The sequence below is a fragment of the Hippocampus zosterae genome, chromosome 12 (genome assembly GCF_025434085.1).
Source record: "Hippocampus zosterae strain Florida chromosome 12, ASM2543408v3, whole genome shotgun sequence".
Taxonomy (NCBI): Eukaryota; Metazoa; Chordata; class Actinopteri; order Syngnathiformes; family Syngnathidae; genus Hippocampus; species Hippocampus zosterae.
The window spans coordinates 17,242,054-17,267,886 of record NC_067462.1 but is presented as its reverse complement, the minus strand read 5'-3'; the positions used below and the strand labels follow the sequence as shown (position 1 = coordinate 17,267,886).

Here is a 25,833-nt window from a genome sequence, read left to right as displayed (position 1 = left end):
ACACAGAGACGAACAACCATTCGCACTCACACCCACACCTAGGGACAATTTTAGAGTGTTCAATCAGCCTGCCACGCATGTTTTTGGAATGTGGGAGGAAACCGGAGCACCCGGAGAAAACCCACGCAGGCCCGGGGAGAACATGCAAACTCCACACATGGAGGCCGGAGCTGGAATCGAACCCGGTACCTCTGCACTGTGAAGCCGACGTGCTAACCACTGGACTACCGGGCCGCCCGTGCAGGAATATATCGATTTTAAAAAATTAAAAATGGTAAATGGGGTGTTGGTGCTTTTCTACTTGGGGTACTCAGAGCACTTTAGTGTTACCTGATGGCGGTTGACCATCTTGCTCACACATTGACATGGTCGCAACGGCTGGGGATGGAAACGACCACTCTACCACGGAGATGCATAAGCAGATGCAATCCCTGCATTATTGTGCCCTTGCTGGATTGTGTATAGGAAGATAAATTTAATGTCTTCTGTTAGAGCTGTGACGCACAATCGTTGCAGAAACGGCGTGAAATGAAGCTGCTGAATTTTTTGAGCGGAATGAGGATTTTAACCAAGTTCATTTTAACTTGCAAGAAAGAAGCTTTTGAGAGTGTGGCTTGTTGTGCGCGATGACATCATCGCTAAAGGTCGCCCGCAGAGCCCCCATTGCATAACTTCATTCGTCTGCTTGTTGTGTCTGAGCAGCATGAACTTCATGCAGCAAAGATGTCCTGATGTCCCATTTGGGAAGGCGCTACAAAGTCTTGGGATGGTTTGACTGTGGCACAGATTTCTATTAGTTTTTTTTTTTTCAGAGTTCCCTTGATTTTTCTTTCATGAATACATATTCCCAAGGTGTATGTGCAAACAAGTGTACAGAGATGTTTTATTTGGTTAAATAAAAACAATCAAATCGTAACAACAGAGGAGATGTGACATGGGGGAAAGGTACAAAGCGGGAAAGACTAATCCCAATGTCTATCAATGCATATGAAATATCCAAATATTTAAAACAATTCCAAGGATCAATTGCTTTCACACATTTTGAACACTGATGGGGGAAAATAAAGGAGGGTGGGCGTGCGGATCATAGGAAAAGTACACACAGACTCTAAATGTTCTTTGCCAGATTTTATCTACTTCAATGTTCAGTTTCCACTGCAAGTGCGGGCTTCGAGGACAAGAGAAGGTCTGATAAACTAAAATTTGAGCAGCAAACACGAGCTAAAACAAAAAAAGCAGGGGAATGAGGAGGGGGTATTTACAAGACATAGTCCAGCTCGTAGCGGATGTACATGTTCTTCTCCTCGTTGTACACTTGAGGGTAGTGGGCAATGAGGGCATCCTGGGAGCCGATATAGATGGAGTTGTAAATCTTCCAGTAGACGTCGCGTACCTTTCGTGCCGGGTGGAACAGACCCTGAAACCATAGGACACGAGAGAAGGCTAGATTTTTCTTGATCAACGGGATCTAAGAATTAGCTAGTCAGGAATGAGGAATTTGGTAAACCGTTAGATAAGCTCATGTTTAGTAGTCACGGTCAAATAGAACAGCGGCCGTGAGAAATCCGCCTTTGTCAGGATCGTGTAAACGGTGTTGTAGATCGAGCGTCGCTTCACCCCTTTCAAACTGCCCATAATTTTTGCCCGGCCTTTTGTTCTGTCATGGGGAATGTGGGGGAATAAAGACGACTTGGCCATATTTAAACAAGGGAGGCAACATCAGACAGTGGTGTTGACGTCATCTTATTGTTAGATTGCAAAATGCCATGTTGGCAGATAGCGCTGTGCACAACTGAGACAATATTCTGCTTTGTTGGGATCCATGTTGGGTTCTGATGCCTCTATTTTGAGGAATCTGTGGAAAAGAGGCTCATACATATAAATCCCACCCCAATTTAAATCCTTGGATACTATATTGCAGTTTAACATTTGCAAACTCATTATATCGCAGATATGTGGGTTTTGACAGTACAGTCAAGTGTGACTATACTTTTGCGCGCCTTCAGTGCAGTACCATGTTATGCCACAACTTGCCAGGCAGCACTGCACTTTATTGAAAGAGATGTAGTCCCCAACTAACACTATAGTTTCAATACTACTTGTTCTCTCACAAATCGGAGAATGCTTGCCAATGACTATTGTTGTATGTGTTGCTGCTCTATACATGCAGGGATGTCAATGGCTAGTGATGAAAAACGTGGAAAGGGGCGTGGCCTGGACGACCAATCACAACAAGTAAGACATCATACACATCCAATCGCAGGACTGTTTACAATAGGAAGATGGAAAGACTGATCGGGAGAGCTTGGGAAAACTCAACGATAGGTACCTGACCCCCCCGAAAAATTTCAACGCATTTAGACGATTCACAAAAATGATCAATTTAAGAAATAAAACGGCGGATTTCTGCAGAAAATTGCCAACCCTGTATATGCTAAGTAGGTGTCTGAAGGTTTAGAATCCCCGTAAATCTGATCTTATTTCGCCAGTCTGTCGCTATTCACATCATATGTTAGCATTAGGCTAGCTGATGTCTCACTAGGGTGGTCTTAAAACCAAATTGCACGGTTACGGTGAACATTTTTGGTGTTTAAATATATAATGCTTTAATCAGTTTTGTTTAATGTGTCAATTAAACTGTAAACTTCAACGAACAGTGACAAAAACAGCTTGAAGCAAGCGCACTTTGTGTCACTGAATACATTGAAATGTGTTTATTTCATGTGAGAGGGGTCAACCCACCTTTTTTTTAAAATATGGTATCTTGGCCTATGACAGCCAAGTTTGGAACATAAATGGGGGTTGACTGTGATGTCAAGCTGTTTACCTGTAAGCAGTACTGCAGCATGCGGCAGGGCCCGATGGCGACCCTCAGGCCTTCCAGGGCGCCCATGACAGCCTGGATGACATGAGGCGACGTCTCAAACACGTTGGGCCACACGTAGTTGAGCAAGTGGTTGAGGGAATCCTCGCAACCAAATCCGTAAACACCCAGGGACATGTGCTGGACCACGGCGCTGGCAGTTTGCCTGTGGACCAGATCTCTGCAGGAATGCAGCACACAGGTTAACCCTTACAAACTGTTCACTTTCTATGTTCCAGGTCAATTATGACCTTGCGCCAAGAAGATTCTCACAATAATTAGCTGTATGTAATCAGCTAATTATCAATAAAAAAAATGGATGGATGGATGGATAATCTCTTTCTCCCAAAATATTCCTAGCCTCTCTGACACTGTTTCTTTAAAAAAAAACATAGGGGAAAAAATTTATGTTTACAGTAGTGTAGTATGATCATCCCTAAACACAAACAGTTGTCTGGACTGTTTCAAGCTCCTTTTTGAACTCTGTCACATAGAAAATACACAAATGTATGGCAAGTCCAATTTAATTTGCCTTTACTTATCACACTGGCAAATCTAAGAAAAAGCTTCTAACACATGGATCCAACTTGACCCTAATCATACGTTAGGGTTAAGGTTACTAGTTACCTGTCCATAAGTGCGTCCTCCAGGAGCGGCGTGACGGCATAGATATAGTCTTTGCCCATTTCTCCGATGTACTCGAACAGGAAGGACAGCGACTTGAGCACGCCGTTCTGGACATTGAGCTCAGGCACGCGGTACTCGTTCATGAGTGCGGGTAGGACGGTGAAGGGCGAACATGTCTCGGCCACAATGGCGATGGCCACCGTAGTGCAGACGCGGTTCTGACGCTCCTGGACCTTCAAGTTGTTGAGCAAAGTGGCCAAGACGTCGTGTGGGCTAAGAAGTGGAAGGATGGCAACGCAATTAGTCAATCAAATTACAGTATTTTCATGACTATAAGGCGCCATTAAAAGTCTTAAATTTTCTCCAAAATGGACAGGACGCCTTATGATGCGGAGCGTCTTGTGTATGCGCCGAGTTCCAAAACCTGACTGACAGCCGACACGCTCTTTGTATAGAGAAAAGGCGGAAGTGACTGTGGACAGGCCTGCGGCAAAGAAGTCCGCCAATGAGTGAAGGGTGGGCGTGTAAGTGGACGCTAAAGGGACGCCGCAAGCAGGTACCAACACCTGTATAGAGTGTGGCTATGTGCATTGTTGCAAAACAACTTCGGTTTTGGTTTCGAAGAACCCCCGAAAATAAATTCTACAAAGAGACACGCCTACGAAGCTCAGTTCAAACCTCAAGCCATCGGTTATGCTTTTGCCATGCGTGCCCATCTCACAGCAGTGGTGAAAAACCAAGTCAAGCAAATGAACTCAGAGCTTGCCATTATTCCCGGAGGCTCGACTAAAGAACTCCAACCGCTGGACATCGGCATCAACCTGGCGTTCAAAGTAAAGTTGCGAACGGCATGGGAACAATGGATGATCAATGGCAAACACAACTTTACAAAGAGTGAGAGGCAGCGCTGGGCGAGTTACGCCACAATTTGCGAATGGATTATGGCAGCTTGGACGAACGTGTCTGCTTGCACTGTTGTTCGAGTTTTTGGCAAAGCCGGCATCATTTCTGTGGAGCCACATGGTAATGAGAGTGACTCTGACAACGAGAGGGAACACAGCGTTTTTGATGGATTACCGGTACTTGCACAATTGTTCAATTCTAATACAGAGGATGACGACTTTGATGGATTTTTGGGTGATGATTGATCGAAAAACATGAGTACATTGTATGATGGCTAAATAAAATACAACAGAATTCAGTTTTGTTTCCGTTGCCTTTTTAAAAACGTGTTTTTAGCTTGTATCTGTATGTCTTGGCATGCTACCGTATAATTTAAGCTAACGTGTTTTTAGCGTGCACGCATGCATGCCGTATGTTTAAGCTGGCGTATGTTTTACCACTGTAAAACTGCGCCCAATAATACAGTGCGTTTTGTCTATGTGTCAAATACAGAAAAAGCACCCATTAATGAGACTGCACCCATTAATGAGACTGCGCCCAACAATACGGTGCCCCGAATGGCCGTGAAAATACGGTTGTCAAATATTTGATCATTCAATATGTCAAGCCATTGTGGGACGAATAAAGGATATCTTATCTTATAAGAAGAGTCAAAATTGATATGGACGTTATCTCTGAACATATGCATGGCTAAAATGCTCTATGATGACTTTTGACATTTTGTAGCAATGAGATTCTCTTGTGTTCTTATGCAGGGACTGTTACAACTGTTAGGCTACAGCAGGCATGTCCAAAGTCCGGCCCGCGGGCCAAATTCGGCCCGCGGTCGAATTTCATCCGGCCCTCGGCCCCTGTCATAAAATCAGTGCCGTCTGGCCCGCAGGTTTGGCGCAATGGAACACGCGTTGCATTGATTGAGGTCTCGTAGACTGGGGAGTGATGTTTCATAGAGTACTGCTTCCCTCTAGTGGCTAAATGAGTAATAGCATTCACTAAATGAGTAATAGCATTTAGACACTAGAGTGCATCACTCACGAGTTAACAAGACATCACTCTGTGTTTATATTGACTGATATGTCATATTTCAAATGATCCTTGCAGTTGTGGATATGTGTATTGCTTGTTCATTTCCCTGTTGTTCGAGTCAAAGGTTTTGTGACTATTGAAAAGTCATGGTGATACATTTTATGTTTCAAATCAATCAATTTGCACTCAGGAGACTTCTGTTTAAGAAAAAGTCAAGTGAATAAGCAGTTGTTTTGTTTTTGTTTGTTTGTTGCATGTGATATACCTGTTTCAAATTAACCAAAAGAAATTCTTAAGATTGTTGAAATTAAAATAAAAATGGAAATGTGAAACAGACTGGCTTACTAAAATTTGTTGAACAATATTGTTGTTCAATGTAAAGAATGTCAGCCAAGGTCGGCCCCCCGACATTTTACCACATAAAATCTGGCCCCCTTGGCAAAAAGTTTGGACACCCCTGGGCTACAGTAACTGATTCATGAAAAAAAATTATATCACGCATAGGTAGAACTAGCATTACCAAGGGTTACTGTTACAGTGCACTCCGCTTAATAGAACACCGGTTAATAGAATAATCCACTTAATAGAGCAAAAGGCTCTGGAACGGATTTGCCTAATGCAATTTCCTATAAAGATACTCCGCTTAGTAGAACAGATCTCCGCTTAATAGAACAGGCCGTAAGCAATGAACATTGTAAACTAGTGGTTTTCAAAGTGTAGCTATCGCGATACTGTACCACTATCGCGAGAAAACGCGGTAGTTCTAGCCGTATACAGTAACGGGTAGCACGCGTCACTCCACACATAGACACACGCACGTCACAATGGCTTCAACTTCATTCAAGAGACGAGGGCTATCACCTGCGGATAAGAAGGACATACTCAGACGATACGATGCATTGCCGGATTCTCAGAAGGTACGCCCGCGGTTTCCAGGACTTCCCTCTTATCCAGTGCATTGAGAGGGAAGTCAACCGCAAAATTACGGACTCCTGTTTCCAGACAAAAGTAACGAAATTTTTCTCTTGATTTGAGATGTTTGACCGAAGTTGATTAAAGTTGTTGTTTTGTTGTTTGATTAAAGATATGGACGTCCACAGTCGAAATATCTCTTCTAACTCGTCAGCAGGGGTTTTTCTGCGTGCATAACTTGGTCGTCGACGTGTCTGAAGGTGTACCTAATAAAGTGTCTCCGGTTAATAGAAACCCCGCTTAGTAGAACAGAAGCGCTTCGGCCCAATGGTGTTCTATTAAGCGGAGTGCACTGTATAACAAATTGAATGCAACAAACTTAACAGAGTCAAGATTTTTAAGCATCCCGACTCGGTACATTTTAATGTGATGTAAATTTTTTTGAAAACGTTTTCGATTAGTTTTAGCAGGGAAAAGGTTTTGTATTTGTAGTTATTTTGTTGATTCGGTCATTATAATCACGTGTGCTCTTCATTCCCAATTCCACCATGAACGTGTCATCAGCCATATTGCCTAGGCCTAAGGACATTCAAAGCACCTCTCAATACTGGATAGTATTTTCTATAAATGTTGTGCTTATTTTTTTGTGTGTGTTTGAATACTTTGAAGATAATTTGTTTGAAAACATGCGTTTCGTTGGGCATGCATTATTTCAATGTGGACAAAGACATTAATGACCTAACTTGTAGACACTCACCCAATAGCCTTAGCGATGTAGCCAAATGTGTTGACAGTGGCTCTGCGGATGGCCTTTTTGTGAGCCTTGAGAAGCTCCAGCAACTCAAAACAAATCCTCATCCACTCTCTGGCTGACACATACTCGGCACCCCTGGAATAAATTTATAGAAATCACGAGATGATGTACAGTCATGTCGCCGTTGGTGTTTACTTTTGGGGTACAGAATGCTAACCTGTCTGCTATCCTGCCCACCAGGTCGATGCAATTCTCCTGCACTTTCTCATGTCTGTTCTTTAAGATGGGAGTCAAACGAGGGAGCAGGTCTTTGATGGGTGGAGTCATCTTGTGCATACCTGCAAAGAGGATGAATAATAATAATGAATTTGTACATGGTTTCAACAAATGAGGGGAGAAGGATTTTTTTTTAAACACGAGTAACTGTGGCCAACATGTTGTGACATACCAATAACATTTACAATAGCCTTCAGTGCTCCCAAGATGCTGCCCAGTACTTCAGGGTATTCTTCACCGAGGTATTCGTACAGCACCACACCCAAGTGACCCATGAGCTTCTCCTGTAGATGTAAGATAAATGAGTAATGACTTTTTGGGACATGAAAACAATAATATCTATGAGACTTTTCAACATACCTCCTGACACGTCTTCATGACCACAGCAGTACGTGAGATGAGGTCAGCAGCCTGCTGACGCACTTTGGCCGACTTGTTGTTCAGACGCCACAGCACCGTACCGCAGATCTGAGGCAGGTAGGGCTTGACGCGCTTGCCGAGGGCGTTCACTACCGTGCCAAAGCCATTTAGCATCACAGAATCCTGAGAAGGAAATTATATTTCCTGAGTAGATTTATATACTGTACATGTCAGTAAATACTAAATCACTGTTGCACTGACCTCTGTGGTCTGCTCCTGGAAGGCGTACAGGATGCCGTCAATCAACTGCTCCTCCAGCTTGTGGTCGATGTCCGCAGCGCCCAAGTTGCCCATAATCTTCTCGATGGTTTCCATCACCATTTTACGATACTGCTCCGCCTCGTCTTTGAGGTCATCCACGATGCGAGAGATGATTTCTGCGGCTCCCACCTTGTTGGCCAGCTCTACTGTGGTGTCCACCAACTGTGTTGAGTGCAATGTTTAGATTATGTTTAACCTTTAGAAAGCTAGTTGAAAGTGAACCTCCGCATGTTGTTGGTTCAGCCCACGTGAATTTGCAGATTTTCATTTATTTGCTACTTTAAGTGCCTTTCTGCTATCTTGTGGCATCGATATCCAATTGCAAATTCTTAGGGGGGGTCATTAGTTATTTGCAGATTTTCACCATTCGCACCAGGGCTCTTTCCTTAATCCAGCGAATTGTGGTGGTTTACTGTATTTAAAAAATGTATTTGACGAAAATTAGGCCCTTTGATGCTGCAGTTTGCGACACCGCCATCAAATTCATTCATTGTGTGTGGGATTCAAGGGTGCAAGGATAGAATCCCTCGTCGCGTCACAGCACAACATGCAATGCAAAAAAAAATCTAATTTAGAGCAGTGTCAGGATGTCATCCAAAGATGCACCCAAAGACTGGTGGAGTGATTTCGGAGTATTATTTTTGCAGATCTGTACAGTATATGCCATTGGGAAAATGGAGGAAGTAATAATAAATATGGTGGTGTAGTGCTGCTCATGTCCTCCTACTCCTCAATTTCAGCAAGTGATAAATGCATATTGCTGAGGTGCAGTCTACTTTTCATTTAGACCATCAAGAAAAGATTCCCTGCCCCTTTCTGGCAGGCCACTGCATTAGTACTTCCAAATTTGGGTAAACTCACACCAGGTCGTTGTCGTCCTTGCACACTGTGCTGTATCAAGACCAAGACAACCAAGTGCAATGTGAAAAGGCCCTGAGGTTACTCTATCACAGCCATGTCTCAGTGCAAACATGGCTTTAATACTACTTGATGGCTTATGTTCATGTGAATGCCGGTAGTCCAGTGGTTAGCACGTCGACTTCACAGTGCAGAGGTAACTGGTTCAATTTCAGCACCGGCCTCTCTGTGTGGAGTTTGCATGTTCTCCCCGGACCTCCATGGGTTTTCTCCGGGTGCTCCGGTTTCCTCCCACGTTCCAAAAACATGCATGGCAGGCTGATTGAACACACTAAATTGTCCCTAGGTGTGTGTGATTGTTCGTCTCAGTGTGCCCTGCAATTGGCTGGCAACCGGTTCAGGGTGTCCCCCGCCTACTGCCCGATGACAGCTGGGATAGGCTCCAGCTCCCCCCGCGAGGATTAATCAGTTCGGAAAATGGATGGATTGATGTTCATGTGAGGACTAACCTGTCTGTAGTTACGTCTGTCCAAAGCCATCCTGTGCTGCCAAAAGTGCTTGAAGAATGGGGGCAGAATCTCAGTCTTGATGTAGTTGGCCTCCACACCATCGGTGCCACAGCACTGCTTGACCACCTACGAGACGAGACGGAGGCTCTGATCAGAAGGGGCAACATTTGGGAAAAGTTGAGGTTGTCCCCAACGGGTTGCAGGGTCAGAAAAGAGAGGACACATGTCGATTCTGCTAGTTCTCATGTTGGGAGTTCATCTAGCGACCTCCTAGCCCCAATTCAACCACATACAGGTAGAACAGGCGAGAATTAGTCGCACGGTAGTCTGAAATATTTTTGAGATTCTTGCCTCTTACCTTTAGAACAATCTTTTTCATTTCCTCGTCTGGTGATTGGAACTCTCTGATGAGGATAAGCATCACTTCTCGGGTATAGTAGTTTGCGTACTCGGCATCCATCAAAGGGATCAGGTACCCAATAGCTTTGAGGAAGGCAGCCAAACCCTGCCGTCAAAAATAGAAGACAATCATCATTAATTCAAACTTAACTCACTCGCACTTATTTGTTCGTCACTGGCATGTTATCTCGGGTGGCCAATGTAGAATTTGCTGATAGCAATAGACCCAAATAGCGCACCTTTCCTCTGTGCTGTCGGATACCCTTCCAGAGAGGCTTGAGCACTGAATCAAAGGATTCGATACCATAGGGTGTAGCGGCTTCGGCCAACGCAGCAATGGCCAAGGCGCTGATGGTCCTCACTTTCTGTTGCTCATCCACCAGACCTGCATCACCACAGACAAAACGGTTAGGCAAGAGCAACACTGTAGTGCGTCCTGCAATAGCACCAATTATGCTTTTTAACGCCACTGACCGTGCTCAATGATTTCAACCAAACTGCGCAGGTGAGGCAGGATAGCGCAGCCCATTAGGATGGCGATCTGTTGCACAATCTTGATGCCCGTGTGCCGGGCCTGCCAAGACTTCTTACTTTTACACACGGCTTTGAGGAAGGGCAGCAGGGAGGGGATGCCGAGGGCAGATGCCACCACGGCGAAGGCCCTTGCAGTGGTGTTTCTCACGTACTCATCCATGTTGTCGATGTCGGGACGCATGGTGGAGATCATGGTTGCCAATCCAGCAGCCTGGGAACACATGGGAGGTTATGCAATCAAGAAGGCTTCAGGATCTCAATCAAAAGCATCTTTTTCACACACCCTTAACTATAAGTAATTGTTTCCTATTGCAAGTCTGAAGAAATAATTCCCGGAAAGGGCATAGTAGCTGAAGCCCTTCACTGACTGCAAAATTAGCCATTTTCCACCTATTTTATAATATCGCTCTTGCATATAAAAATCTCTATAAACACTCTATAAAAGTGGGTCTGTGTGCTTGCATTGTTTTCAACACAACAAGCAGGAAAAATTCATCTCCGATGTTCAACCAAGCCTCATTTCGGTCCATCAACATTAAGATATCCTTTATTTGTCCCGCGCTGGGGAAATTTACAGTCTACAGCAGCAAGATTGTGGCTAGAAAGAAGAAAAAAAACATGTTTCCATAAGGAGGTAAACATGCATCCGTAAAATGCTTGATTGTATCCAGCGGAGCAGGGTGAGAACAGACGAGGCATTGAAGTCAGGCCTGCTAGCTCTCGTGCTGGTATGAATCTAGCGAACGGCTAGCCCTCATCTGACCACCGATAGGTCGAACAGGCGAGAATTGTTCGCAGGAGGTGGTGAAATGTTCCAAAATGTTCCACGTTACCTTTGCCAAGTTGGAAATGATCTCTCTGCCTTCGACTCTGGCGTAGTAGTCCTCATCAATGAGCAAGGGCTCAATCACCACCAGGATCTTGACACAAAATAAGATCAATAGATAGTTCATCATTTTTGCATCATTTACTGGGAACGCCATTTGGTGTGTGTGTGTGTGTGTGTGTCTACCTTGTGTACGTAGGGTCGAACAAGGTCATCAAGTTTGTAGAGAATACGGTCGATGACTTTCACCAGCAAGTGGCGTTCTTGGTCCTCAAGGGTGGGGGACATGAGCAGTGGGAGGATCTGGTTGAACAGAGGTCCTGCTCCGAACTCCCGAGCTTTGTCTGTGATCTGACGAAGGGCCGCCTGAAACAGAGGGAGACGGGATCCAATTACTGTTTATGTCAGGAGATGTTTTCTTCACAGCTGACACGATTATTGCCTGCTACTCCGAGCAGAACATGACAGTCCATAGGCACCACCACTGAAAACAGCAGATGGCTTTTACATAACTCATTCACACCATCCCAACATGTGGGCAGAAAGCTAGGTATTGACCCGGCAACCACTTCCTTTATGCTTTTTGCAGCTTGTCCCTGAGATTCAAAAAATGAGGGCAAGCGCATCCAAGAGGACCCAGCGGGATCTGTAAGATAGCATTTGAAGTGCAAAAGAATTAACCTATTTGTGCGTTTTCCTGTAGAACTCGGCTATTTGCTGAAATCTCCAGCATTATTGTTTTGACACTCTCTGTAATGCCCCAAGATACCCTGGGATGACGCCAAACCCCTTGTTAGTAGGAATGTAGCAATTTTGTCGAAGAAGCATGTTGAAGTGATACATTTTGACTGTGTTATTTAGGTGGCACGTGAGTACGTTGTTTTACTCCGAGTAAATATCTTCAAACTCAAGTCATCTATCAGCCCTTTTGTTTTAAGGCTAATGTTGTAGAGATGAGTTTCTAATTCCATGTTTTGGGAGCATTTTTCATTTATGCAATTATGTGTTCTCATTTTGCAATTTGAGCAACATGCAAGTCAACTTGCATAACAGAATGGTTTGTGGTCAACCTGGTAGATAATTGTACAAGAACAGTACTTTTTTAGTTGTCATCCACTTCAATAGTTTGAGAGGAATGAAAGCGACAGGTACCAACCTTTCTCATGGGTGGAGTTCCATTTTTAATCTTCAACAGCAGCTTCATGATCTTTCTTTCCTTCTGTTCTTCAGGGCTCAATGTGGACTCATCCACCTCAACCTAACACAAAGACACATTCGCAAATGTTGAATTATCAGACAACCCCGTGTGGACGACATTTTATGAGCATGTGACGCAGTTCTCACCAGCAGTTTGTCAAAATACTGGATGTCATCCGGTTTTAGGAAGGGGAGGTTTCCAGAGGGTTGGTCATTCATCTGCTTGGTGGTGCGGTCCTCCACTTGCATGTGGAAGCCTGTCATGCCACCAATTGGTGTAGGCGTTGCTGAGAGCTTGCGGGCTGGCGTGCGGATTGGCACATAGCCAGCTGGTGGAGGCAACACCTGTATGGAAGGGCAAATAGGGAGCATGAGAAACGGGTATTGAGCACCGGTACTAAACTGGCCGTGGGGCTAAATTATTATGAGCAGGAGCAAGGATGTGCTCATTTTATAAAAATGAAATAGCATGTTGCACGCAGCCGAATGGTGCACGGACCTTGTATCCTTCAGGAAACATGGCATCAAGCTCGTCGTCTGTGAGAGGCCGGTTTCTCTCGTCGATCTCCCGCTCCCACCTCCACGCTTGCAGCTGCTCTGGAGTCATGCTCATCAGGTGACCTGCAATGCCAGGACAACGGTGTGAAGTTGAAGCCTCAACTTTTCGCGCCCAATTGTGTTGACAGCAATAGTCATCGCCTGACAAGTCCTTTAAATTTAACACCAGACACTGACGTCACCAAATCATCTCACTACGATATAGCATGTTGCTGTGCGAAAGCGTACACGGGCATGGCAATATTTCCCCTGAGCGTGGATTTGAGTCTCAGACTTATTATATACCATTGGATCTTATGTTAAGCTCTAATGTGACAATTTCCTGTAAAAGGGACTGAATAAGCTTATTCATATTACACACACACAGAGTTGAGTGGAAACCAAGATATTAGACATTTAGAATGCGACGCCTCTTTACCGGGTGTTGGAGTTGCCATATTCATGGCAGGGGTCCCAATAGGGGTCTTTCCAGGGGTCAACAGTGGTGTTGAGGAGCCCATTTGACTAGCCGGTGTTTCATCCCAGCGAGATTTCCTCTTGCTGGCTCCTGGAGTGGGAGTCTCACCCACAGACTCATCCCCCCTATCTGTACGCGGGGTTTCAGCCCAGCCGCTCCCGTGTCCGGGCGTCTCCCTTTCCGTCTTTGGGGTTTCGTCCCAGCGGTTCTTCCGGACGCTTCCCGTCGCTCCGCCGTGGCCCGGTGTGGCATGTCCTGGTGTGTCCCTGCCTGGCGTGGCTGCACCGGCCGGCGTGTGACTGGGTGTCGGGTCCCACATGCGCGAGCTGGGTGTTGCCCCGGGGGTCTCGCTGCCTTTAGGACGGCCGGGGGTTTCGTCCCATCGGCTGTTTGATGGTGTGTGCGCTGGCGTGTGTCCCGGAGTCTTTAAAGCATGAAAACAATCATAATAATAATAATAATTAAATGATGTGAAGGAAAATTGTAAATAGTACTGCGATTTATCCATTTTGTGTTCATATTGCATTTAATTGAAAGATGTTTGTTGTTTTTTTCTCTTTCTTCTTTCTACGTACATTCTTGCTGCTGGAGGCTGTAAATTTCCGCAGTGTGGGACGAATAAAGGATATCTTATCTTATCTTAAAAACATCGATAATGTGACTTTCCAGAGACAACCCAATGATCATGTTTGTGTGGCAAAACACACCTCAGCATTGGCATCAGCCTGGTCCCAGCTGGACATCTTTTTGGGGGTAGAATTGGTAGGGGTTTGGTCAGCCGTCTGGTCCCAGCGGCGCTTGCGTTTAGCAGCAGCAGCGGCGGCGGCGGCAGCAGCAGCTTGGCTGGCAGCGGACCCATTGACAACTTTCAGGTCACCTGACTTGGCCTTCTCTGCGAGCTGCAGACGAATCTCTCTCTGCAAATGCAAAGCAACAAATAAGCTAAACCAATAAAAGCAGCATTTTTTGGCAAATTGGGGATTTCTTTTCCATACCTCTTCCTTGGACAGATTCTGTTCTCTCATGACGTCCACATAAGACCTGACCTGGAGCTTGGGATCCGGCGTTTTGCCTCCTGCGCGAAAGAGCACCAACAAGAACAAAGGACACTCATTAGTGCATGCTCTTGGGACCCGCTTATGTTATTCACACCAAGCACAAACATAGCCAGCTAACCCTGGCTCTCTTTACAAATTATGTTCCTTTTTTAAAAAACTGAAATCATTGCATATCCTACTGAGTTATTATGAAATATACATGTTTACCCTCTCTTACATAGACATAGCATCATAGGAAAAAAAACAAGCAGATATATGGAGAGCAGATCTTAAGTTTGTGGTGCTTTCTTTTAAGTAGATATAGCCATCACTGGTGCAGAGGGGGTCCTGGGCTGCGCTCTTCAGAATACGTACACTTTCAGTGCCAAGGGTCCTTCTGCAGTCAGACTTCAACCAGCAGAAAAGCAGCCTAGAAAATTTTTCTTTACCATTAGTAACACTTTGGAAAAGGGTTTGAACTCACACACAACAGTATACCACCTGTTTTGCATTGATTTGTGACACTCAAAGAAACAAGAAAAAAAAAGAAACCAAAGCATCTTCGAGGGGACAACAAAAATTCTGAAGTCAATATAAAGACTTAATTTTGAAGCTCATCTTAAATTTGCCTAAAAAATGAGGTCACTATCCGGAGCCACGTTTGCTTGACTTCATCAGTATTTATACAAGTAAAATTTCATCTTGACTTCTTTGCTGATAAAAAGGGAGCAAGTGAAATATTATAGCCAAGACACGTAGCTTATTTAGTAGGCAATAAAAAATTTAAGGGTCTTTTAGAGAATCAAAACAAGCTTCAGCTGGGTTCAACGACTAGGAGTAAGTGGACCCTGACCAAAACTGACAGGTGCACAGTTCTCTCTGTGTCCCCCATAACCTACACAGGATGAGTTGCTGCGCCCTTAACAGAGTGCAGTACAGGACTGGCAAAGCAGTACTGCTGTAGGAGAGAAATTAAGGACAGTTAGTATGGGCCTGTGGTATGGTGGCACACAATTTGCTTTGTGAACATATTTCTATTTTACAGAGAGCCTTGTAAAATAAAAATATATTTTTACAACAACGTTTGTACACAGAGCTCTCTTTGCTCTTTCTACATGCAGGCTCCAAATAAGCCTCTCACTATTGGTAATGCCAACGCTTTTATGAAACGGTTCGACTCGCTCTGTGGTTGGAAAGCATTCCATTTTTGCTTGCATGTTGCTACTAGGGATGGGCATAACTGATCAATTTAAATGTAAGTATTATATTGATTGTAGAGAATGAATGGCTGATTTATCTTGAATAAAGTACACTGCAGGGGTTCAAATCCAGTGTTAATTTAACTTAACTCGTCTGTTTTGAAATAACGGCTGTCCCTCAACTTGTCCAAGGGTGAGGGATCCACTTAAGACCAATATAAACCTGCTGCAAATAAAGACCTCTTTAGCCTCTGGGGAAAAAAAATGCAGAGTAAACTGCTAATCCCATTTCACTGTTGCACAACGAGAAAGCATCACCAATCAAGGCATGTAAATGGACAATAAATAAATAAATACATTTCATGTAAACCAATAATTATCTTGGAGTAACAGCTAGCAACTCCACTATGCCTTGTGCATCTATGTTGATAGTACAGGGTACTACACGGCAGCCCTTTCTGCCACGATTATTATCATTGATCTGTGTTTGACCTGTAGATCTGTATTTGAGTAGATAAATACACTCAAGCACACTATATGAGGAAACATGATAACTGTGCTGAAACAGGCTAGCTTTAGTACCTTGGCAATTTTGGCCATCAAAAATGAACAAAACAAAAATTGAAAATGTTAATTTCCCCTTCGTCAATCAAGACAAAAATGTTTATAATGCCCACCCCTAGGAGCTGCAAACAATGAAGTGTCAAATGCATCACAGAGGTTAAGAATAACATTGTGCTACACTATTTCCTGTGACCAAAACGCCATCAGTGGCGATAAATCAATTGAAATTAAAACTGGTTTTGCACAACAACAACAAAAAACGTGCCGGTGTTCTCCGGCGACTGCTGAGGCCTACACAGCGGTTCCCTCTTTCTGAACAGCGGCCTATCCATTACTTTGAGCGGAGTGGCTGAACATTCTTCAGGAGAATTACGGACCTCAAAGGTCGCTGCACTTAATACATACACTGTACATAGCGGGCGCACAGCATTGTTAACCCTTCGACTCACACACACAACCCATCTGCTACCCACGTTTGTTAGGTAAGTTACCCAATTCGGCATTCTGGCACCTAACCACCTCTCCCACTCAAAGGCATGGTAATCCTATTCGTAGTTTAGCTTCTTTTTTTTCTTTGCAAACCAGGGATCCTAATCCACCCACCTACCCGCCCCCAAAAACTTGATATCACTTGTCCAAATGATTGCATTTTAGAAAGACAAAAGACAACAAAGGATTGACCACAGGGAAGGCATAGTGTCTGGGAGGCAAGCAACTGCATTGTAGTCGAAGGGTTGAACAGCTACCACACTTCGTGATAAACAGAAAAAACCAAGGCAGGGGAATAATATGAAGGACCGTGTCATAACGGGGATGAGGAAAAAGGCCAAATTTACCATCTGCAAAGGGGTCGAGGCGCTCCGGCGAGATAATCATCTGCATGCGCCGAGTTTTGTACTCGTCCTCCCGGTCTGCAATCTTCTGTGGACGATGCTCCGCAAATGGATCATACTGTAAAAACAAAATGCAGCAGACATGACAATTTTTCATGTTTGACAAAGCAAAAACAATGATATTGATCTACTAAAATGATCAGACATTCTATGATACACAGTAGAATCACTTAAGCTACACTATAGGTCAATTCCAATTTTTTTGCCCAAACATGACATGTATCTGAATTTTTTTCTTACAATATGAACAGTACAATTCTGATTTTCTTCTAACTTGATCCAGGCCCCTTTCGTATGTGGATCTGAACTTGATATGTATATTTTTGGGGGGTTACTCATTTCCAACAGAATTCAATTTGGCCATCACCATTGAAATGAAACTTTTCTTATTTGTAACCAACAGAAATGCAGTATTTGAGTCATGCTTATGGTAAACATTTGCAAGGCTGCACTATTAGAAAAGCATGCTATGTATGATATGGATGTTGAATATCGGAATACCAATATTACCGTGATATTTAACATGTACCTAAAGAAATTAATTTTTTATTATCAAATGAAAGAACAACAATAACGTGGAAAAATAAACAGGCTCAATGTATTCTTATGCAATTCATTAATAACTCTTAGGTCATTTCGACTTTGTCATGCCTCTCGATGCTGTTCTCTCATTGGATGGCCATGCTCATGTAAGGTTGCATTTGATTGGTCAAAAGCTTCAAATTCCATATGAATTTATCCCATGGCTCAATGATAGTGATCATCTCCAAACACGGATGTTGGGGGTGGTTAAATCCCACCCATTGCAACCATGTCAAAGTCTCCCCGACCAAGATACTGAAACCGCCCAATCACTGATGATGCTTTCATGAGTAACTAAATTAGGTAACAGTGTGAAACATTCACGAGTACAAAAGATATAAAAGTGGCAGCCCATTTACCATTTACTTTGTGGTACACATATTTCATGTGCCATTATTGCAATGCCGATATATTTTCACTATAATGTGCCACAGCCCTAAACATTTGTATGAACAACACTTGTAGACCATAAATATAAAACAATCAAATGAAAAACAGTAAGTATAACGGTAACTGACTAAGTATTTTTGTACTAAGGTATTCTTACACCGCTTCACAGTGTACATCATTAGTTATCACATACTTGTTCGTTTGACTGAGGAATGGCATTGAGAATGGCCACTGGAGCGTGGTACCCTTGCTTTTTCTGACCCAACAAACTCGTCGCAGTTTCCTCTTCATCATCCTGAAGGTAGAAAAAAAACAATGGCATTGGCGTAAACACAGCGTGCCAATGTGGTAAGCAGCTTAACAACCAAACAACGCAGCAAGTAGAAACATATTTGTGTGTGTGAATATGATGGGGGGGGGGGGGGGGGGGGGGGGAGACAACTTACGTCTTCTTGTTCGTTGGCGGCAATGGATGTGACATAGCCAGCAAAACGGCTGTCGCTTCCTCCGTAGATTTCTTGATCAAAAAAGCCAGTTGAAACAAGCCCGACTCCCTGCTCATCTCCTTCCTCCACCAAATTGGCCTTCATCCCCTGGATCTCCAGGATCTGGGCCTCGATATCTACACAAAATAAATAAAATGCAGAATTGAAAATGTGTGCAGGAAATTGTGGCACCAAATAGTAATTATGCTTTAGTCGCAGGATACGAACTGCATACAACGTGTTGCGGTAACTGTCGCACTGCTGCGTGAGCCTCGATGTTAAAGTTAGTATTAAACGCTTCAAAATAGCTACAAGATCTTTTGGTTTCAACTACTTGGGCTTAACCAAAGGATTTGCTTCTTCAATGTCGACGGATCGACACTGTCAACAATAAACGCCGAATGATGTGGACGGTGTGAGGGCAAGCATGCTAACAAAACAGCAACCAGCGCCATTATCTAAATCTGACCGCGTTGCGTCGCATCCCGGCCCATTGCTTTAGTCGTTTTATACAGATAAAACATGCATTTAAACGCTATAATACAAGGATTATTCGATGCAGAACATTCGTCATGATATAAAGATGTTGGTTATCTGAAAAACTACGGCGAAGAGATTATTTTTAAAAAACATTTTACCGTCGTGGGTTTTGGCGATCTTCGCCATTTTGGTGGTGGTGGTTGTTCGTTAGTGAAACAGGAAGTCGGTCACTCTCAATCCGGTCCTGCCTCGACGAAAACTGTTTATGAAAGGCGGGACATTCAGTACAATCGTTCGAGCTGGTTGGGCGATATAGCGACTTCTGCACGTCGACCAAACCTTTGTGCTGACCAATCACTGCAACGGATGGAATGTCGTCACCGGCAAGCCCCGTGTTTTGATCCTGTTATCTTTTTTTGCACTTTTCGTTTTTACAATATATACAATACAATACAATACAATACAATACATCCTGATTTGTGTAGCGCTTTCACGACAGCGGCAGCTGTAACAAAGTCCTTAACAAAACAATTAACATAAAGTAAAATAATAAACACAATACATAACATAAAACACGGACAGTCGTGCAGTCCTAATCACTTTTCCAGTCACACGCTTTGTTGAACGTTACAAATTTTGGAACAACACATAAATTCAAAATGAAAACAGTGTCAAGGAGCATGCCGCAGACCTAATACTGAATGGTCTTTTTTTATTGAACAATTCAGCTGACAGAGCAGACAAGAATTATGACACATTCCAAAAACCGATTGAACACTTTAAATTGTCCCTCGGTGCGAAGGTGAGCGCGGATGGTTGTTCATCTCTGTGTGCCCTGCGATTGGCTGGTAACTGGTTCAGGGTGGCCCCCTAATACTGCCCGAAGACACCTGGGATTGGCTCCAGCACTCACCCCGCAACCCTTGTAATGGTAAAGCGGAACGGAAAATGGACTATCCATCCACCTATTTTCCAATCCTATCCCAGCTGTCTCCGGGCAGTCGGCAGGGGACACCCGAAACGGTTGCCAGCCAACAACAGGGCACACAGAGATGAACAACCATCCAGGCTCACACTCACACCTAGGGACAATTTAGAGTGTTCTATCAGCCTGCCATGCATGCTTTTGGAATATGGGTGGAAACCGGAGTCCACGCAGGCACGCGAGAACATACAAACTAGGGAGGTCATAGGGATTGAACCTACGACCTCTGTACTGTGAGGTCGACGCACTAACTACTTGATCATCGAGCCGCCTGACAGAAATTAATTATAGGAAACACATAGATCGACTGTGGACAGAGAGAACACAAAAAGCAAAAACACAGGACGTGACAGTTTTAGCGTGATGTTTTTCTAATTTATAGAAGTAAGCAGAGCTCTTTTCTCCTTCTTATACCCATTTGCTTATGTGATTTAACAAAAGCTCCTCCTGCCCTCTTTTTATAAGACCTAATTTCTCTTGCAACTCAGCCATTTTAGTATTATCATATTCTGTCCATTTATTGGGGGAATGTTGAGTGAGCATGGAGATAGTATTTTTTGTAATCCATTATACTAATTTTAGCAAGCTTGTTTCTATAATTCATTAAATACTTGCCTCAGTCATGTTTGAATAGTTCCCAGTATGGGCCAAACTACTTTTTAATCTTTGCTTTACATAATAATGTGTAATTAATTAGGGTTTTTAAGTGACTTTGTGATCAGTGGTGTGGTGTGGAAAAATGCTAAGTGAGACATGTTGCTGTCACGTCCGTGCCCGCCAGCAGGTGGCGGGCTTTCCCCCCCCCCCCCCCCCCCCCCCCCCGCCAACTGCACACCTGTCCGTAATTTCGGGCTGATTATCTGCCTTTATTAAGAGGCTCCGGCAGTCCACTCACCGCCGGAGAATTCCATGCCGTGCCATTGTTCTCTCGCGCTATTTACTCGATTGTAGCTTTAGTCATGGTTTTTGTTTGATACTTTGGACTTTGTGTGTTTTGGATTTAGTTTTCTTTGTTTTAAATACAATTCTTCAAATACACCCTGCTCCTCCATCCTGCCTGCTTTTTGGGGTCCACCACCACCTCGCAACATGACAAAGAGAAGCAGGAAGTGTTTTCATTCCTGAAAAGGGGTTGTGTTCTCATTCATCCGTTCGGAGGTGCAGACGTTTTTTTTCTTTCTCCTATTTAATAAACTGCATTAAAGGATTCTATCTCTCCATCTGTCATTCGTAAAGAAGAGTCATCCACTGAAAAAGTATTATTCCTATTTCCTCCTCTCCATAACTCCTCTTGAGTCTGTGACTGATAAGGTCTTGGCCTTGCAGCTGCAGGTGCAACATCCAAGTCTTCGCTGGATTCCTATTTACTCCGCTCCCTCCCCTGTCACAACTGGAAAGACTTGGCGTGTGACTTTGTGCAGCTCGTTTCACAGATAATGACCCTGCCCTCCCTCCCCACCCTGTTCATTCCATGTTAAGTTTCAGGAATTGTTGTGCTATGTTTTTAAATGTACGCGACATGTGCTGAGTTTTTTTCCCCTACCATTTCAAGAGAATGGTTAGAGTCTATTGGTTTATTCGCCCTCCTCTTGCCGACTGTTTTCCTTTCATATGTAAAGTATTGGGGCGCTGTTGGTAATTGCTGTCTTCTTTATGTTCCTCTGAACGGCTTGTAACTGGGAAGTAAATTCCATATGTGTTTCTTGCATACAAAATCTGATTGTGATTCTGATGTCTGAAATATGGACAAACGCTATTAAGTCCAAAAACAGTCCAATGGCTCGTCTTGATATTTGTTCTGTTGCTAATCTTGCTGTTCACACTGTTAATCCAATTACGAAACTACGGTACAACAACATGTCCATAGTTTCTATGTGTATATTAGTTAATATTAATGCCAGATCTAATAAAATTTTATCTTAAAAAAATCCACGTTACACATCATTCTAACTCTACCTTCAGAGTGTCTCAACTCAACACAGCTGTAATTAATAGGTGTACAATAGTTTCTGGCACGTTCTATTTCTTCGTATTTCCTTTCTCAGTCCTTCAACAAAGTTCACTGCCTATATGTTAAAGCCAAAGAATATGGTTCCAAAGACCTGAATTCCAAGCCCATAAGAACACAATTCTACATTCTCATGCCTCCTCATTTAGTGAAAGTTTACTTTCATAAAACCATTTATTCAATTCATTCCCCACTATTAAGATTAAGTTAATACTATCATGTCCAGTGCAGTGAAGTATTTGAACTATCAGAAAAGCTTCGGAATGCATGACACATTGCAGATATCATTTAATGAAATGATAAATAATTTTGGCCACAAAAACTGAGCCTTGGTGGAAGTCCACAAATCAACATCGTTGATGTGTTCAATAAATGAATTTCCTCATGTTGTAATGTAAAGTTGTAATGTAAATCTATTGTAACCAACACAGTAACAGACCTCTTATTCCACATTTCCCACAAATTTGTAATTACAACAAGTGTTTAATGGTATCAAATGTTTACCGTAAGACAATAATACACCAATAGAATTTTCCCTCTCATCCATTGCTGTTGCTACACTCCCTACAAAATCTTTAACTCCGAAAGATGGTGATCCGTTGGTAATTTATTGAAATCAGTGTTACTTCTAAATACTGAGTCCGGTTCCTTCTAATCCTACCATTGGCTAATTCCAAAATACTCCAACTCTTGAAGCAAGATATCATTGTGTACTGGACTGGATCAAATGATTTTTCAAGATCAATTAGTATCCCATACATCCGCCTCACAGTGCGGAAGTCAAGGGTTGGAATTCGGGCTCCGGCCTTCCTGAGTGGACTTTTTATGTTGTCCTCGTGCCTGGGTGGGTTTTCTCTGGGTATTCCGGTTTCTTCCCACATTCCAAAAACATGCCTGATACGTTAATTGAACACAAGCACCCCTCGGGTCAAATTGTTGTGAAATTGTTCCGAGGTGTGATTGTGAATTCGGATGGTTGGTCGTCTATGTGCGTGCCCTGTGATTGCATGGCATCCAGTTCAGGGTATATGTCTCTTACTGTCCATGTATGGCTGGGATAGGTTCCAACACAGCCGCAATCCTCAGGAGGATAAGCGGATCAGATAATGGATGGATGAATTTGTATCTCCCATGTAATTAAATGAGAGAGAATTCAATCTCAGGGTATTTCTGACCATATTGTTCGGTTAACAGATTGTTAGACATTTCTCCAACTATGCTGGTCCGTAAACAACTTGGTTATGACATTCCAGAGTTCTTGGATGTTACCTTCAGCATTCCTGAATAATTGTTGGTACTATTGCCATTCACTAATCAAAAACGAATGAAAGAACTAACACGAAAATGGAAAGCAAAACCTAAAACAACAACACTTCAGTTAACCAAATGAAATAAAGACAAAGATTGCTGAAAACTAAACATAAATTTCTTTTCAACTCAATATCTATCAATAAATCAATCAAACTTTATATAGCACTTTTCATACATAAATATGCAACTCAAAGCGCTCTGCACTTAAAACTCTAAAATTACATTTGAATATATGTACTGTATATACAACACACAAATTTGAAATCTACATATTTAAAAAAAACCAGACACATTGCTCATGCAGTTCAAGTTATATCAGCCAGCTTTAACTCTGAACAGAAAGATAACTGATAGGACAAGAAAAATCTCTACATTGATTACTGGTTTGAATTTGTCTGTCTGTCAGCCCACATAAATAAATGTATAAAAAAACACCACATTTTAAAAGCACTTTAAACACATCGAATCATCCAACTTCAATGGAGATGTCATAGAGCTGCACAATTAATCAAATTTTAATTGGGATCATGGGTGGCCCAGCAGTCGAGTGGTTAGCGTGTCGACCTCACAGTACAGAGGTTCCGGGTTCAATTCCAGCTGCAGCCTTCCTATGTGGAGTTTGCATATTCTCCCTGTGCCTGCATGGGTTTTCTCTGAGTACTCCAGTTTCCTCCCACATTCCAAAACATGCCTGAAGACAGCTGGGATAGGCTCCAGCACGCCCTGCGACCCTTGTGAAGATAAATCGGATCAGAAAATACATGGTTGGATGGATAATTGTGATCACAATTCAGCAACCTGATCATCTTCTGTATTTACATTTAAAATGTGAGCATTGCTGCATATCTAAACAGTCATGTTTTTATGCAAAAATGATTCCCATGAGTTTCTATGAAGATCGGTGGCCGTTGGAAGCATTGAGTGCTGTAAAATTTCCTGATAGAAAGCTGTGCTGACTTTACAAAAGACAATCGATCCACACCAGCAAATATTATGTTTCCTAATTCTATTCCTGGAAACTTCACAGTGGGTTTTCAAAAGTTTGCTTTTGTTTACATTCTGAGACCTTCATTTTCAAATGAAATGCAAAATTGACTGTTATCTGAAAAGACTCGGGTAGACCACTTGGCAACAGACCTGTACTTTTTTTCCTCAACGTACCTCAGGCATTTCTGATGTTTTTGGTTCAGGGGTGGCTTGAATCATGGAATTTTTCAGATGTAGCCGATGTCATACAGACATTTGTGGTGGTTTTTGTTGCACTGACACCAGCCTCAGTCTACTATGAAGCACCCCAGATTTTTGGATTGCCATTGCTTGACAGAATCCCCACCCCTGTCACTTCTGCAGCTCTTCTGGCCAATTTTTCTTCTTCGTTTTAACATTCTGTTCATGCTCTTTGATACAGTGCTCTTGCAGTATCCAGTTTCTTTTGCAATTTATTTTTTCTTCTTATGTAGCGTGTCATTAATAGTTTTCAAGTCAGCAGTCTTCCCTAAACTAAACCTGACTGAGACCATTTAAAGGCTGACAAAAACCTGTGTAGTTGTTTTGCGTTAACTGGCTGATAAAATTGGGATACCTGTTCAGGGAGCCTGCAATGTTGAACTTTGTCATGACATTTTGTGAAACATTGTTTTTTTTTTACTTTGTGTGACTTTCTGCTATACCTATCAAAAATGAAACATAAATGCTTGAAATATTTAAAAGTCGTGATCTAAAATTACAATATTAAAATAAATTAACTTTCCCTCAATATTCAAATTTTTGGCAGGCACCTGCACATTATAACATGACAAAAATAAGGGGCACATAGTCATGAATATTACAGGGATGTGTGGTGGAAATTGGGCAGCCAATGGTGGCACCCGACTCGCTGTGTGTAATCTGCGGAGGACGGAGTACATTAAAAATACTGATGTTTTTCTTTTTAAACATGAGGAATATTTCTGATTAAATAATCCTGAGTCAATATTAAAACCCTGGAGAACCCAAGAACCATTTTCTTCTTTGGAAAATTATGAACTAGACATTAAATGACTGCAATATGATCACTGAACACCGAAATATATATTTTTTCAAATATTCAATGCTTTAGTCCTAATTTGGGATTAGGGCCAAATTTGACCCTTTGGGATTTAAGGGTGGCATTTGAGTAGCAGAATTTCTAGGTGCCATATTTGACACCGTGGTTGATGATCATTTAACAAAATTTTGTTTGGTGGTGTGAATGTTCGTTTGTCTCTATGTATCCCCTGTAACTGATTGGCGACCAGTTCGGTGCATTGCCTTCCTTGGATAGGCTCCAGCAACTCTTGAAGATGGATGGATGGAACATTGTAGTTATTTTTAAGGTTTCAAAGGCATGGTTCATGGATTGTGAAATGTTTTATATTGCGTAAAAAAACTCGTTTTTTCCCCATGACACACAATGACACAGAAACGCCGATCATATTACGGTATTCATTTTGATTGAATTACACAACGCTGCAATTCCACCGATGAGACGTAAGAAGAGT

General features: G+C 42.8%; 1 protein-coding gene across 6 annotated transcripts; it reads right to left on the bottom strand.

The window, feature by feature from the left end:
- Positions 1–855: 855 nt before the first annotated feature.
- sf3b1 (splicing factor 3b, subunit 1) lies at positions 856–19,321 on the bottom strand. Of its 6 annotated transcripts, XM_052081830.1 has the most exons (24): positions 19,169–19,321; positions 18,492–18,667; positions 18,239–18,340; positions 17,017–17,131; positions 14,376–14,455; positions 14,088–14,297; positions 13,342–13,804; positions 12,865–12,986; positions 12,513–12,710; positions 12,325–12,426; positions 11,355–11,534; positions 11,176–11,262; positions 10,283–10,553; positions 10,048–10,193; positions 9,768–9,914; positions 9,410–9,535; positions 7,983–8,204; positions 7,722–7,904; positions 7,534–7,645; positions 7,303–7,423; positions 7,089–7,220; positions 3,491–3,763; positions 2,828–3,044; positions 856–1,417 (listed from the first exon to the last, which is right to left on the bottom strand). In XM_052081830.1, exons 1-24 carry the CDS (start codon positions 19,194–19,196, stop codon positions 1,259–1,261), a joined length of 3,972 nt encoding a protein of 1,323 aa, XP_051937790.1. In that variant the 5' UTR covers positions 19,197–19,321; the 3' UTR covers positions 856–1,258. The 6 variants fall into 6 exon arrangements, 5 of the variants coding, with proteins under 5 accessions (XP_051937790.1, XP_051937792.1, XP_051937791.1 ...); XM_052081832.1 differs by lacking the exons at positions 18,239–18,340; positions 18,492–18,667; positions 19,169–19,321 and adding an exon at positions 14,793–14,847 and having other exon boundaries at positions 17,017–17,035; XM_052081831.1 differs by lacking the exons at positions 17,017–17,131; positions 18,239–18,340; positions 18,492–18,667; positions 19,169–19,321 and adding an exon at positions 14,793–16,806.
- Between the last annotated feature and the right edge of the window lie 6,512 nt (positions 19,322–25,833).

Excerpts from the sequence above, each read along its gene's own strand:
- sf3b1 (XM_052081830.1), bottom strand. The coding sequence starts at position 19,196 with ATGGCGAAGATCGCCAAAACCCACGACG. Across the intron at positions 18,668-19,168 it reads GATCGCCAAAACCCACGACG|ATATCGAGGCCCAGATCCTG; the intron begins GTAAAATGTTTT and ends TATTTTGTGTAG. Across the intron at positions 12,711-12,864 it reads TGTTTCCTGAAGGATACAAG|GTGTTGCCTCCACCAGCTGG; the intron begins GTCCGTGCACCA and ends CCTTCCATACAG.